This window comes from Aulonocara sp. 'chitande type north' Nkhata Bay, linkage group LG23, assembly GCF_057382095.1.
Source record: "Aulonocara sp. 'chitande type north' Nkhata Bay isolate Kocher_YH1m ecotype deep benthic linkage group LG23, A_spYH_male_GT1.1, whole genome shotgun sequence".
Lineage (NCBI taxonomy): Eukaryota > Metazoa > Chordata > Actinopteri > Cichliformes > Cichlidae > Aulonocara > Aulonocara sp. 'chitande type north' Nkhata Bay.
In genome coordinates this window covers 39,260,740-39,274,012 of record NC_141365.1, presented here as the reverse complement: position 1 = coordinate 39,274,012, position 13,273 = coordinate 39,260,740, and the positions used below count along the sequence as shown (strand labels likewise).

Genomic DNA, 13,273 nt, shown 5'->3' with positions numbered 1-13,273 from the left:
CACTCAGTCCTTAACATTCAGCCTCTTATACTAAGGACACTGTCAGTAACCCTTGTGGACATGTGTATGCATACATTTCATTGATGACACACGGTCACAAGTCAATGGGAAACCAATGAAAAAAAAAGAAAGCTACAGCAGTTTTTGTAATGCCACTTGCTTGAGGCCAAGAATGGTCACACTGATGCCTCTGTGGTATTGTAGGTGGAGTTGCAGTGCTCAGATTCTGCATGCACTCATGCATGTATCCAGGGACACACACAATTCTTATTACCTGTCCTGTAGTAAATCGATCACAGATGACAGAATTCTGTGAGACATATTTTCTTTGAACCCCCCCCCCCCCTCCCAAAACCCCCCCCCAAAAAAACTAGAATGAGTCACCAAAAGTACCTGTGGTCTGGTCCAAGTGATGTTTGGTTGTGGTACTAGACAGAGCAAAGAGCAAGTCATGTTGTGTATTATTTAGTAAATTATAGGAATATATAATGACCAAAATGATCCAGTAATGCAAAAACAATCCAGTAGAGCATCAATTATTATAACCCCAGTCTTTATGTTATGTGCCACTAAACCTACCTTTACACATTCTGCATAACTTTCATGATGCATTTAATTAACATCACATTGTGAGTGCACATTTGCAGGGTTATCATAACTGTTTCACCATGGTCATGGCATCTAATGATTTATGCAGTGCATCATAGCAACAAGTGTTCCAGTGCCTGAGTGTGTGCATGCGTGTGTGTATCTTCCAGGTGCGTTACCATAGTAATATTTCTCTCACTTCCTGGCTCTTTTGAGTTCTGTATGTATGTGTTGCCAAGGAAACTGACATAGTCTATTGCCTGAGGTTTTGCGCCATTTGTCCCATTGTCTAAAATAGAACAGAAACCACATGCTGCAGTTCAGTGTATGTCCAAATGGTATTAGTCATCTAACTGCATAGTGCTGGCCCAGTCAGCAGAGTCATTAATCTTTCCAGGGTAAAATCTGTCAGATGGGAGCACAAAGCAGCAGTAACACTGATAGCATAGCATTTGCTGAATCCAGTCCTTAACAGAAGCGTTAAACTAAGGCCTGCACACTTAAAAATCTCTTGATGCTTGGTCTCATACTAATCCTTGTCTTTCTTCTTCCTTCACATAATATATTCAGTCATTTCTGCTGAAACAACAACAACAAAAAAGTAGTAAATAGCACCCGTTAAACTTTAAATTATCTGATTATATCTGCCCAGCCATTCCAGCAAACAGCCAATTGGAGGCTTTACAATACAAGCCAGCATGACAGAAGGAGCTGGGGTAAGAGGTGGCTTGCAAAGTGGCTTGCATCAGCTGTGCACAGGCTAAAGCTGCTCATGCTAGACTAAAGGGTGATTGGCACCTGTCTCCAAACAATTGTGGTCTGACTCAGACTGACTGCTGTAACTCAGGCAAATTGCCAACACGTGTCCAGCCGCTGATTTTTTTTCCCATAATTAGCAGACTTTGGTGCACAACGGGGAGGGGTAATAACTGACGTAAACATTGAGCTTTTTTTTCTTGGATTGTTGTGCCCTGAATGGACTTACTATTCTACAGATGGATATCAGATGGATGAATATCATCACCAAGGAATTGGTATTCCTTTACCTCAATGTTATTTAAGCATGGAAAATACTAAAATAATTTAAAGTTACTATTAATTTAAAGAAACATGCAGTGTAAATAGATAGAATTGATGCTGGTGCACCAGTTTTGGTTGGGACATATTCAATCATTGTTGGCCAGAAGAGTGGCCAACCATGAGCAAGAGCATCAAGTTGGAATTATGGTTAAAAAGAAAGTTTTTTAATGATGTAGATGGTAAGAAAATTCAACGCACATTTACTATGTTTTTTTTTCTTTTGGACACATTAAACAAACAGATTTATATTTGTTATTTATAGTTATTTACTTACTCGTTTACACTCTTACAAGTATTAGCGTATTATGCTGAAGTAAGCATGTCTTCTGCAATCTTGAATTCTTTGAGCAAAGTGTTAGACAGATTGTCCTGTCCTGTGTGCAACACTATTGAACAACACTATTGTGTAACTTTGCTATTTTCTGAGCGTATTTTGGCGTGCTGGCATGTTCAGCTTAATAGGAAATAATATGGTCAAATGTGGTCAGTGTGGAATTCATATTCTGCAAAGAATAAAACCTCTTTCACTGACATATTCTCTTGATTAGGATCACTACATCTACTGTCATGGTTTGAAGACCAAAACTCCCTAAACCCAGTGTGTGTTTTAAAGTTAAAATTTTAATTTTCTACAACGAATATTAAATACAAATTTAGAGAGACTTTCTCAAAACAAAGCTGAAGGGTGTTTCTTTTGTCTCTTTTTTACTAATCGCCTATTATAAACGTGATACCGATGAATTGGCTAATAGCGCTAATATTGGCAGATAATACAGCCCTATAATGTACTTTTACTACTATAAATGCACATACACAACATATTATCTTATTTAAGAGTTGAATTGTACAAGGCACTTTGGTAACAGTGAGCTGACTGCCTGTGTGTCATTCATTCAAAGGTATAAACCAGAGTCCAGCAGTGATAGCAGGACTTGGTCTCCCTCCCTCGGCTCTTCTGTCAGCATTCCACAGTTTTCGACACTTAAGAGCCGAAGCTCATCCGTCTTGTTCAGAGATCCCGCTGAGCAGAACCAGCTCGACCGAGGACAGACCTCTTTTTTTTTCTTTACTTTTTTTTATAACATGGTTCCAACAGCTTGTCTTTTCTTTTGTTGTATGTGTGTGCCCTCTGAAGTGAAGCGGGCTGAAAAAGGGTTTCCTCAGTCAGCGATAAGGAATGGCAGTACACAGGCGTGCACTGACAAAAAATATGCAGAACAGCTGTGCTGGATAAAATGCTTTCTGAAAGGGGGGCAACATGCAACTCGCTTCACTCGCTCACTCGCACACAAAGTCATTTGGCTCTCCAGGTTGCCTGTATCCACATCATGTTTTCCTTCCATGGCTGAATGATGGCTCTGTTGCCTCACTGCACTGACTGGGGTCAAATAACAAGCGAGCTGACAGCAGGGAGGGTTGAATGGCTTCAGGAAAATATTGTTGATAGAGGCCCAAATATGAAAAGTTAAGTCTTCATGGTGTCTCATTTTTCTTCTACATACCATGGGTAAACATCAATCAGATGAAAATTTAAACAGGGATCTAATAAGAAAAAGAAAATGCTCATTCTTGCATAAATGCAGACACATTGCACACTGTTAAGCCCTCAGTCTGGTTAAGACATTAGGTAAATTGACACAGAGGAATGCATGAATTGATATTCAGGTGGCTGAAACGTTCAAAACCAATGCTGTCTCAGAATCTCCAGTATTTAATTACGTTTTACATCAGTTCAGTTTCATCCTGATCGCAGATAAAGCCCAACCTGGAAGGTAAATATGCTCATTTTGAATCCAGGGCACATATTGTAGATCCATCAGTATAGGGCCAGCTTAAGATGTCCCCAATTGCTCCTTAGAACTAGAATAGAGGAGTGTCTTCCAAAGCACGTGGTGTCTTTATTCGTCTTTGTAGGCTACATCAGCAGTACAGTAGGTTTAATCAGCTTCACATTCATTAGTTTTTAAACATTTGGTGCTAAATAAACTAAGTCCCATAAGACTTAATTATTTCCATACGCAATCAGGGATCAAGACATTTTACCCAAGTAAAAAGGTTTTAGAGGTCCTTCTCCTCGAATAGATTAAAACCTTCTGTAAATCTACAAATTAGTCCACACCTCACACCTCTGCTTCTTTTCTGCAGCTTGCTGCTGCCTGGCTCTTTGCGTCTGTGAGCCCGACTTCATCACAAGTTGGCTGACCACATCAAAGAAGAACAGCTCTGTTTTGCATTGCTAAAGTGTGCTTTGTAAAGCAGGAGAGGAAAACCCGGTGAAGTGAGCGTTAGTTGGCAAGATTAGTGAAGTGGAAGCAGACATGGAGCGCACCAAAATTATAGAAGATATTTTAATGATGCAATTTTATTTATATAGCACCAAATCACCAAAACAATCTGTGCTTTATATTGTAGGGTAAAGAGCCTATAGTAATACAGAGAAAACTTCAACAATCGGGCAACCTCTTTTGAGCAAGCGCTCGAAGACAGGTGGAAGGAAAAACTCCCTTTTAATAGGAAAGAGGAGAGGAAGACAGGAGAAAAGGCATGCAGCCACTGAGCTGACTGCTTGATTCACTTGTATCTCCTATCATATGAAAACATACTATATGGAAAGTGAATAAAGTTAAGAACAGGATTGTCACTGGAGGGTTCAATCAACAATCGAGTTACCTGACGAGGAACCATATTCGATACACATAGATATTGACAGGATGGCATTTAACCCCCAACCGCAGCCCTAATCCTAACCATATGATAACTTATGTCGTAACTTCTCTGACCTGGACTTGCAACATAAAAATTGAAAATTGGTGCATCTTTATATGAAAACCGATAAAAATCAGCAATGCAATGTAAAATGACATGAAATGGTTCCATGTTCCCATACTGTTAATATTCCTTTTGGTATAAGTTTTGTCTCACTTGTTCTTCCCAGGGGGATTTCACCTGGAGCAGCCTGTCGGGGCGGAGCGTGCGTCTGATGCCAGTTGCCATCCAAAGCCTGTCAGAGCTGGAGAGGGCCCGGCTACAGGAAGTGGCCTTCTCCCGTTTACACCAGGACTATGACTTGGGATGTCAGATAACCATGCCAAAAGGTGGGGATTGTTTTGTTCTTTTTAATGCATACTGTAGACTTGAGTTAAACAGCGTCACATCATTTTTATGTTTAAATCAGTATATCCAATCCATTCAGAGCTCACAAAGTCCTTTGGATAACATCAGGGTTTTGAGAACCTGACAGTTATATGACTGTTACCAAACCAAATGCATGTATTATTGCCTCCAGGACTCTTCTGTGTTACATGCGGTACAAACTGATATGCTTGACCTGGGTTTGTAGTGCAAGCTTGTCCAGATATCTTTAATTGTTCCATAAAGTACAGCCAATGCTCAAGTCCCTGACCACATCCCTCAAGTGTATTGAAGGGAAGTCGTGTATGGTCTATGTTTGGAGAAGTTGTGACAACACACGAAAGATATAAGCCTTATTTCACATAGGGATTGGTTGCTTCCTGTTCGCCTTGGTATCTGTTGACCTCCCGTCCTCATAACGACATGAAATTCCCTTTCCGCTGTGGCAGAGGCCAAGTGCAGCCACTGTAAATGCTATTTAAAAAGTCTTAGGGTGTGCACAAGAGTGATATAGTTGACCTTATTGTTCCGTGTTTTGCTCTTGTAAACCAGATAATTAAGCTTTTGCTAAACTTGGATTAATTTGTCAAATTTTCTCATTTTCCGAACACAGACAGAGCACTGCAGTGAGACTGCAGTGAGACTGCTGGAGTTGGTGGTTTTCCACTGGCCTCGCCCAGCCTAAAAATGTCCACATGCATCATTTTTTAGATATCAGAGAAAACAAATATAATCCCACCCAATTTAGGAAGATAAGTTTGCAAATTTTAATAAATGTAAACCCTTACTGAATTTTTAAAAGTGGACTTGTCAGTGATGTAATTTTAGCTCTGTAGTCCTGAAGTCGATCAGTCTGGAGTTCAGAAATACGCAGATATGCAGTCCTGTTAAAACTAGGTACACCTTTACTGTTTCCATAGAAATTAAGTGGAGAAGTGGCATCCAGGTGCTGCTAATTAGATGCATTTTCTTAACTCAAGGGTGTCCAACTCCAGGCCTCAAGGGCTGGTGTCCTGCAGGTTTTAGATATCACCCTGGGTCAACACACCTGATTCAAATGATTAGTTCATTACCAGGTTTCTGGTGAACTTCAAGACATGTTGAGGAGGTAATTTAGCCTTTAAATCAGCTGTGTTGGATCAAGGACACATCTAAAACCCACTGGCTTAACTGATCATCATCAAGCCCTCTATAAAAGCAGACGTTTAAGCAGTTTTAGCATTCAAGCATGTGTTAATATAATGCCACGATCTTCCCAGGAGTGAATATGAAAGCAAATTCATCCTATGTTGCCTATTGCAGCCACGGGTTCTGAGCACCTTGCAGTCATTATGCTCACCATGAACTTCTCTGCATATTCTAAAGGCCATGTGTCCGAAGGCTAAAGCTCGACTGAAATTGAATCATTCAACAGGTCAATGATCCCAAATCTACAGCAGAGTCTTTTGCCAGGAGTGATCCAAGATTCTTCCACAGCGATGTGGGATGCTGATAATGTACAAAAAATGATTAATTCAAGTTATTGCTGCTGAAGTTGGTTCTACAAGCTACTGGATCATGGGTTGGGCTTAGTTTTTCACAACACTGAATGTTATTTTTCACATGGCTGCATAACATGAACGCAGCTTTCATGACCTCACCCACTAATTCGTCAAGGCTCGCCTTGAAAGATTGGGCAATGTCTTTTAACAGTTGGTCTGTTAATGTTTTTAAAGTAGTCGTGTTACTCACGTATACGGAAGGTCTTACAAACCACAAAGTAGCGAGTCCCTAAATTCAACCCTGCTTTATCAACTTTTTTTAGTATCACGGGCACCACGATTACCCAATTAAGAAGTCATTCGTCTTTCAGTTTCATCAGCTTGCATATTAACTCATGCAAAAGACACATGTTAAAATTGACCAATCCCCACATTTCTTAGTTGACTCTTTTTGGGGCAGCTAGCACTTTTTTTTTTTTGCATTCTGCTGTTCTTTACAGTTACTTTAGTCTTGCAAGGTAATAATCAATAAAAATAACAGCTAAAACTCACAATATCATATGACATCTGAATTTTGAATCTGTTTCTGCTACAAGCTAAGGTGCACAAAGGGGCACAGTGAGGGTAGCATTGTGCACTATATCAGTTGAGTGGGTGCCATAGCAGCACTATAGTGCAGTGAGTGGATTATCCGGGGCTTGCATTCCAGCTGAAGGTTAAACCTCTCCCCAGCATGATTTAATACGTACTTGTCTGCGTTGCTTATGAATTCCAGAGCCCCTGACGGCCGCCATGTGGAAGCAAGAGAAATATTTCAACTGTGTGAGATTTTGTGTGCGCGCCCGATCGCTGTTTCGGCTCCGCTATAACGTGCGTTTTGTGTCTGATATTTATCCGAGAGGCAGGGCTCATGTTTCTAGGGTTTCTTCGAGAACAAGGAGAGGATTAAAGGAGGACAGAAGCTGGGAAGACAAGGAGGGATGGGATGAGAAAAAGGCAGCAAAGGTTCATCGTACGACTTCACAACTGGTTGCGAGCTGAGGAGAGGAGTGTGCCGTTTTCGGGGGGATTTCCGCAAGGCTTTTGGAAATCATCTGTCAAAAATCCAAACCATTTCCTCTGTCTTCCTCTCCCTTCTCACTCTTGCTGCCCCCGCTTTCAATCACAACATCTGCTTTCTTTCTCGCGGTGTCTCACGCCCCTCACTGTTTTCACCTACTTTTCTCCCAGACTTTGTGCTTCTGCTGCGCTTAAAGTTTCAGGCCAGGTTAAATGGATCAGAAACCTGACATAAGCTGCCAGCACCACCATCAAGCACATTATGTGCACTGGATGCAGTTCCCTCATCCCCCCTCCAAGTGACTCATTTGACACAGCTGTAAGGGAACATCTGCGGTTCAAACCGAGGTTGCTACACCAGCAGATCGAGGCTCCGCGAATTAGCCCAGAAAGATCTCACGTGTTAAAAGGACTGCGTTTTTATAGCAGAGTGACAGAACGATAACATTAAAAGTTGCTGAGGTTTCCACAAAACTGACATTCCTCGCCACAAGATGAAGATCCCAAGACTTTCAAGTCTCACGTGGCGCAGCTTCCACAGTTTCCTGATCATCAGTCAACAAATTCAGGAGCCATTCATCATGTTGACGGCCGACAAAACGGCTTCCTCTTTTCAAAGAATTGCGGTGAAATACCTCGATGGAAAGCTCACATGTGGACATTGATGTCCTTTTTAGGATGGAGATTTTTTTTTTTTTTGTTAAGTTAAAGCCCATCAGCTGCTTCTCTAAAGATCACTATGAAAGTAAATGCAGTGAATGGGGGCAATGCTGTGCTCTTAATGCAGAAAAGGTTTTTTATTAAGATAAACCAGGCTAAGAATGTGTATATGCGCCCATATATGGTGCTGTGACATGTACTGCTGTCTGAGGTAAGAAAAGCCTTACATATACTTGGTAATTTAGATAAAAACTATAAGTGATTTAATGTGTTTTCACAGTCATTTTTTCCTGTGCTGACTACTACTGTTGCTGACCCTGTCTGACAGCTCCATTAAATGGATTTGAGTGCATGGATACCTCACCTCCCTCCCCCACCACAGAAGTTAATTCATGTCTGCATTCCTGACATAAGCTTATTAAATATAATAATCCAGATAAGAAAGAGCAGATATGGGAATCGTTTGTTTCAGGTGATTTATTTTGGCCCTTTTTCCCCCCATGTGCAGATGGACAGAAGAGGAAAAAGTCGCTGAGAAGGAAGTTGGACTCGCTCGCAAAAGAGAAAAACAAAGACAAAGGTACGCCAACTTCTTTTAACACCCACTCTGATATTTTGCCATTTCCCTCTGCGTCTCTTTGCCTTCAGGTGTTGTCACGACTGTCTCCATCCCCCCTCCCTCCCTCCACCCAACTAGTGAGACATAGGGGTCCAGTCTGTGGTCTCCACCCCTCGGGCAGGTGAACAGGGAGGTTACAAAAACAGTTTCTGTTTACTGGACTTCTACAGTTTATATTTAGCTTTAGTGGAGCGACTCCTTGTAAGGGGACTGGCTCTGAGGATCAGCCACTGTGCTGCGCTAAGCAAACCCTGCATATTTGGCAGGAAGAGCAAAAAACATAGTCTAAGACAATAAAGTGGAGAGCGAAGTGAACTGTAAAATGAAAATGGGATCTTGTTACAGAAGGTGTGAGAACACTTAATGATAAGGAAAAGTGCTACTGTTAAGGTGATATATGAACAAAGCTAATTACTAGCTAATTAGTAATGACTAGGGTGACTAGCAGCAAGAAAACATGTTTATTTCCACTGTAAATTTGGACATTTTAACCTAGGAGTCTATGGGGTGGCATTTGGAGTCAACCTCCTGAATGAAAAACACACCTGAGTTTATAAAGCTTTTTAAATCAGAAACAAAAAACACAATAAATTTACTCGTAACTGCTAAAGCCAGCATGGCAGTGCATAGTTAAAAGATGCAAAACAGCAGCCAAAACACAAAAATGTACATTTTTTCCAGGTTTTCGAGAGTGAGTGTTAGGTTGGCATGTAAATAATGCACATGCTTCGATCAACGCTTATTGCTTATAACGTCTGTCAGATGTTATAAGTAATATAGCGTTATAAGTCCGGTTGTTATCATGGTGGTGGTGCATGGTGGGCTTAGCTTTGAACTGAGCCCAGAAGGCTTGATTTATGCATGGTTTCAAGCACAAAAGGATTCTAAGTCCTCTCTGCAAGAGAGAAACAGAGGGGGAAAAAGAAAATTGTGTCTCTGGTGATGCTGCTGCAGTAATCTGATCTGTAGACATGTGATGGTCAAACACCAGCCAAAACTGCATTTGCAAATGGATTAATAGCTGCTACAGTCTCTTTTGTTAAAAGCGGATGTTTTACCTCAGACAACATCCAGCAACTTGTCATTCTAAGGAAAAGACACACTAATTGGTCTCAACTATGTCTTGCTGTATTGTGCTGAGTTGAGCATTTACTACTTCCTGAAGCTGTGAGATGACTCCTGCATGAACTTAGACCAGTTGTCACTGGTGACGTGAAAAACCAAGTGCTGAAAATCAAGTGTGTGTTCCTGAGACGCCAAAGGTCTGAAAATGGAAGATTTATAAAGATCTGACATGGCTTGATGAACATGGTTTAGCTGCTCATCATGTCTATGTTATGGGGTTTAGAGACTGGATATAAGCACGTGTGCTTGTGTATGTGTTGGATATTTAAGCGACTGTAGAGCAAACTCTTTGTGCCACAGTGTTGTTCATAAACCACAGCCTTTCACTTGTGGTTGTGGACTACATTTTGCTTTCCCTCTCCTCTGTCTTCCTTTGCCTCTTTTCTTCACTCCGGCTCTCTCTCACACACACACACACCGCACAGCTGGACAAGTTTTTTTTCTTCCTCCCCCCCTCAGCTGTTGGCTCAGCCCTTAGGATTGTGTGTAAATGGAATATATAGCCTGCAATAGCCCAGTATGACATAATTCCTCTCTGAAGGCAGCACTGCACGTAATTGGGCCCTCGCATGTGTGCATCCATCAGAAGTACATGAGAAGCTGATGACTGTTTTAAACTTTAAAAACGTTAAAGCGAAAATCTAGCCTGACTCATCGGATGCTGACTGTCGGCATGACCACCAAGCATTTCTCTGTGCCAGCTCTGCTTGCAGAAACGGCACAATCCGTCACAGCAAACGACATATTCCGAGAGGCAGCGTTACAACTGGACCATCAGAGGAGCACGTGAATGCAGGGTTGCTATTTTGCAGTTGTACCATCACTGAATTCTGGGCTTATGTAAGACTAGGGTAAATGGAGCAAAGGAATAACAAGTAACCATTATTCATATCGAGTATATGTCAAAGCTGCGCACCAACTGAAGTTAACCTCGTCGTGGGTGAGCGTCATCAAAGTTGTGTTATTTCTGTCAAAGGCCCCTAGAATTAGTGGGCTGTTGTAGCCGGATTTACGTCGGTTGACTTTCTGTGATGTCTTATTTTGGAAAACAGATGTAGTTCTTTAGTAGTGCCGTAAAAGTTTTACTGATATAGTTAATGTGGTTTGAGATGCCTCCATTGCATGTGTGTAAAAGGCAGGCTGCAGCAGAAGTGATAAAGCTGTTAACTGTTTATGCTGAAGAGCTATTTTTGGATGTTGGTAAGGAGCTTCTTTTTCCCATTTCTTCATGGAGCTAATATTAGTTCAGTTACCCTAACCTTTTTTTTTGTTTTCTTTCCTGTTTTTCCTTCTCTCGTCCTCCAACATCTTTTGGCTCTTTTTCACAGAATTCATACCCCAGGCCTTTAGTATACCCCTGTCCCAGGTCATCGCCAACGACAGAGCTCAAAGGCAGCGACAGGATTCTTTTCGTCAGGACCCTCCACAGCGGGAGGAGCACAAAGACTCCTCAGACCTCGTATCGTCCATTTTACAGGTCCGTCAGCTCGTCTGTATGGCTCTCCTTCTGTGTGTTCAGTCTTGTAATTCCCATCTTCAATCTTGGGAACATTTGGGACAAATGTATTTGCACTCCAGAGAATAGACTGAATTCTTAAATCATGTGTCCTGCAGTTTGCCACCAAGCGGCCGTCCAACAAGGAGTTATCCAGCAGTAACTCGTCGCTAAGTTCCACATCAGAAACGGCTAATGAGTCAACATCGCCCAACACCCCTGAAGCTGCCCCACGAGCGCGGAGGAGGGTGAGGCATTGAAATTCATCATAGCCTGAGCCGCCCGCACAGATCAAGTGGAGGTTTTTTTTTTCTATTCAGCCGGGTTTGTTGATTATCCTCTAGGGAGGCATGTCAGTGGACTCCATCACAGACCTAGACGACAACCAGTCCCGCTTGCTTGAGGCGCTGCAGCTCTCTCTGCCAGCTGAAACGCCGAGTAAAAAAGAGAAGCACAGGGACAAAAGGCTGAGCCTGAATCCCATTTACCGTCAGGTGCCACGTGTCGTCGATAGTTGCTGTCAGCACATCGAAAAATATGGTGAGCAGCTGCTTAATCGCTTAAACAAACCCCCCAAAAATCAGGATCCTGTTTGAAATGTAAATAAAAAAAGAACGCAGGAAATCTCATAAACCCATATTTTAACCACGATAGAACATACATATTTAATGTTTAAACTGAGAAAATGTACTATTTAGGGGAAAACAAGCAACATCAATTTGACTTGGATGGCAGAAACATGCCTTAAAAAAGTAGGGACCGGACCATGTTTTCCACTGTGTAGCATTACCTGTTCTTTTAACAACAGTCTGTAAATGTCTGGGAACTGAGGAGACCAGTTGCTGGTTCAAACTTGGTTCTTCTTTGTCGTATGTTTTGTTTTACGATACCCTAAATGTTTTCAGCTGGACTTCAGGCAGGCAAGTTCAGCATCCAGACACTTCTACTTTGACGCCATGCTGTTGTAATAAATACAGCATATGGATCCTCTTCCTGAATTATGAATTTATTATGAATAGGGCTTCCTTGAAAAAGATGTTATCTGAATGGGAGCATGTGTTGATTTAAAACCTGTATAAGCATTTCTGCAAGTGTTCCTGAGCTCATGCACTCCAACACAGAATAATACAGTTTTTTTAATGCAGTATCACCTGAGGGCACAAGGTTCAGGGGCATCCAGCATCCAGTAAATTTTCCTTGTTCTTTTACATGCAGAGTTTTGTACAAATTCTAAGTCTTAACAATTTCACATTGAGCAACATTAATCTTTCCAGAATTTATAGATGCAGACTAAGAAACTCTCTCTTTTTACACCCAATGATGTTACTGGCCTGTTGCCAATTAACCTAATTAGCTGAAAAAGCGTTACTTTTCCAGCCTTTTCTTGCAACTATTCCAACTTTTTTGAGACGTGTTGCTGCATCAAATTCAAAATGGGCTGATATTTTTCATAAAACAGTAAAATGTCTCAGTTTAAACATTTGATACGTTTTCTGTGTCCCTGCCTCTTCAGAATTGGGACTCTACATTTACCAAGCCGTGTCTGATTTCTCTTATATCTGCACTTTTAATTCTTCAGGTTTGCACACTGTGGGGATCTTTAGAGTTGGAAGCTCCAAGAAGAGAGTCCGACAGGTCAGTATTCTGTCCATGTAGTAAAATATATTCCTTCATGTGGTATAACATCTCTCACAGGGCCTTAATTGGGTTGTTTTATACTCATCAGTAACCCATTGTCCTTTATTTGAAAGTATCATTTTATGACATCCACAAACAAGATGCAAAGCGCCATGCTAAAAAGCCCAACAATAAATCAGAGGCCTGTTTTGTAGAAAGTGAAAGTTTCTGGTGTGAAATGTTCTTCACACTTCTCTTTCCTTTCACAAGAGTCAACACCAACAAACAAAATGTTGTTGCCAAGAATAGAACGTGTTAAAACCAGCACATTGCACTAAAATGTGCCATTTAAGCTAGCAAAGCTTGATCTACTGAATTTTCCAGCCTCACAGTATACAAATACAGTGATCCAGCAGA

At 41.4% G+C, this 13,273-nt stretch overlaps 1 protein-coding gene across 3 annotated transcripts in view; it reads left to right on the top strand.

The window, feature by feature from the left end:
- Window positions 1-13,273, top strand: part of LOC147302389 (rho GTPase-activating protein 6-like) — a 136,499-nt gene that overhangs the window by 109,993 nt on the left and 13,233 nt on the right. For all 3 annotated transcript variants that reach the window (XM_086283212.1, XM_086283214.1, XM_086283213.1), the window contains exons 2-7: window positions 4,604-4,763; window positions 8,509-8,580; window positions 11,073-11,221; window positions 11,359-11,487; window positions 11,584-11,779; window positions 12,819-12,874. In XM_086283212.1, coding sequence (XP_086139338.1) covers window positions 4,604-4,763; window positions 8,509-8,580; window positions 11,073-11,221; window positions 11,359-11,487; window positions 11,584-11,779; window positions 12,819-12,874 — 762 coding nt within the window. The remainder of the gene's footprint in view (window positions 1-4,603; window positions 4,764-8,508; window positions 8,581-11,072; window positions 11,222-11,358; window positions 11,488-11,583; window positions 11,780-12,818; window positions 12,875-13,273) is intronic.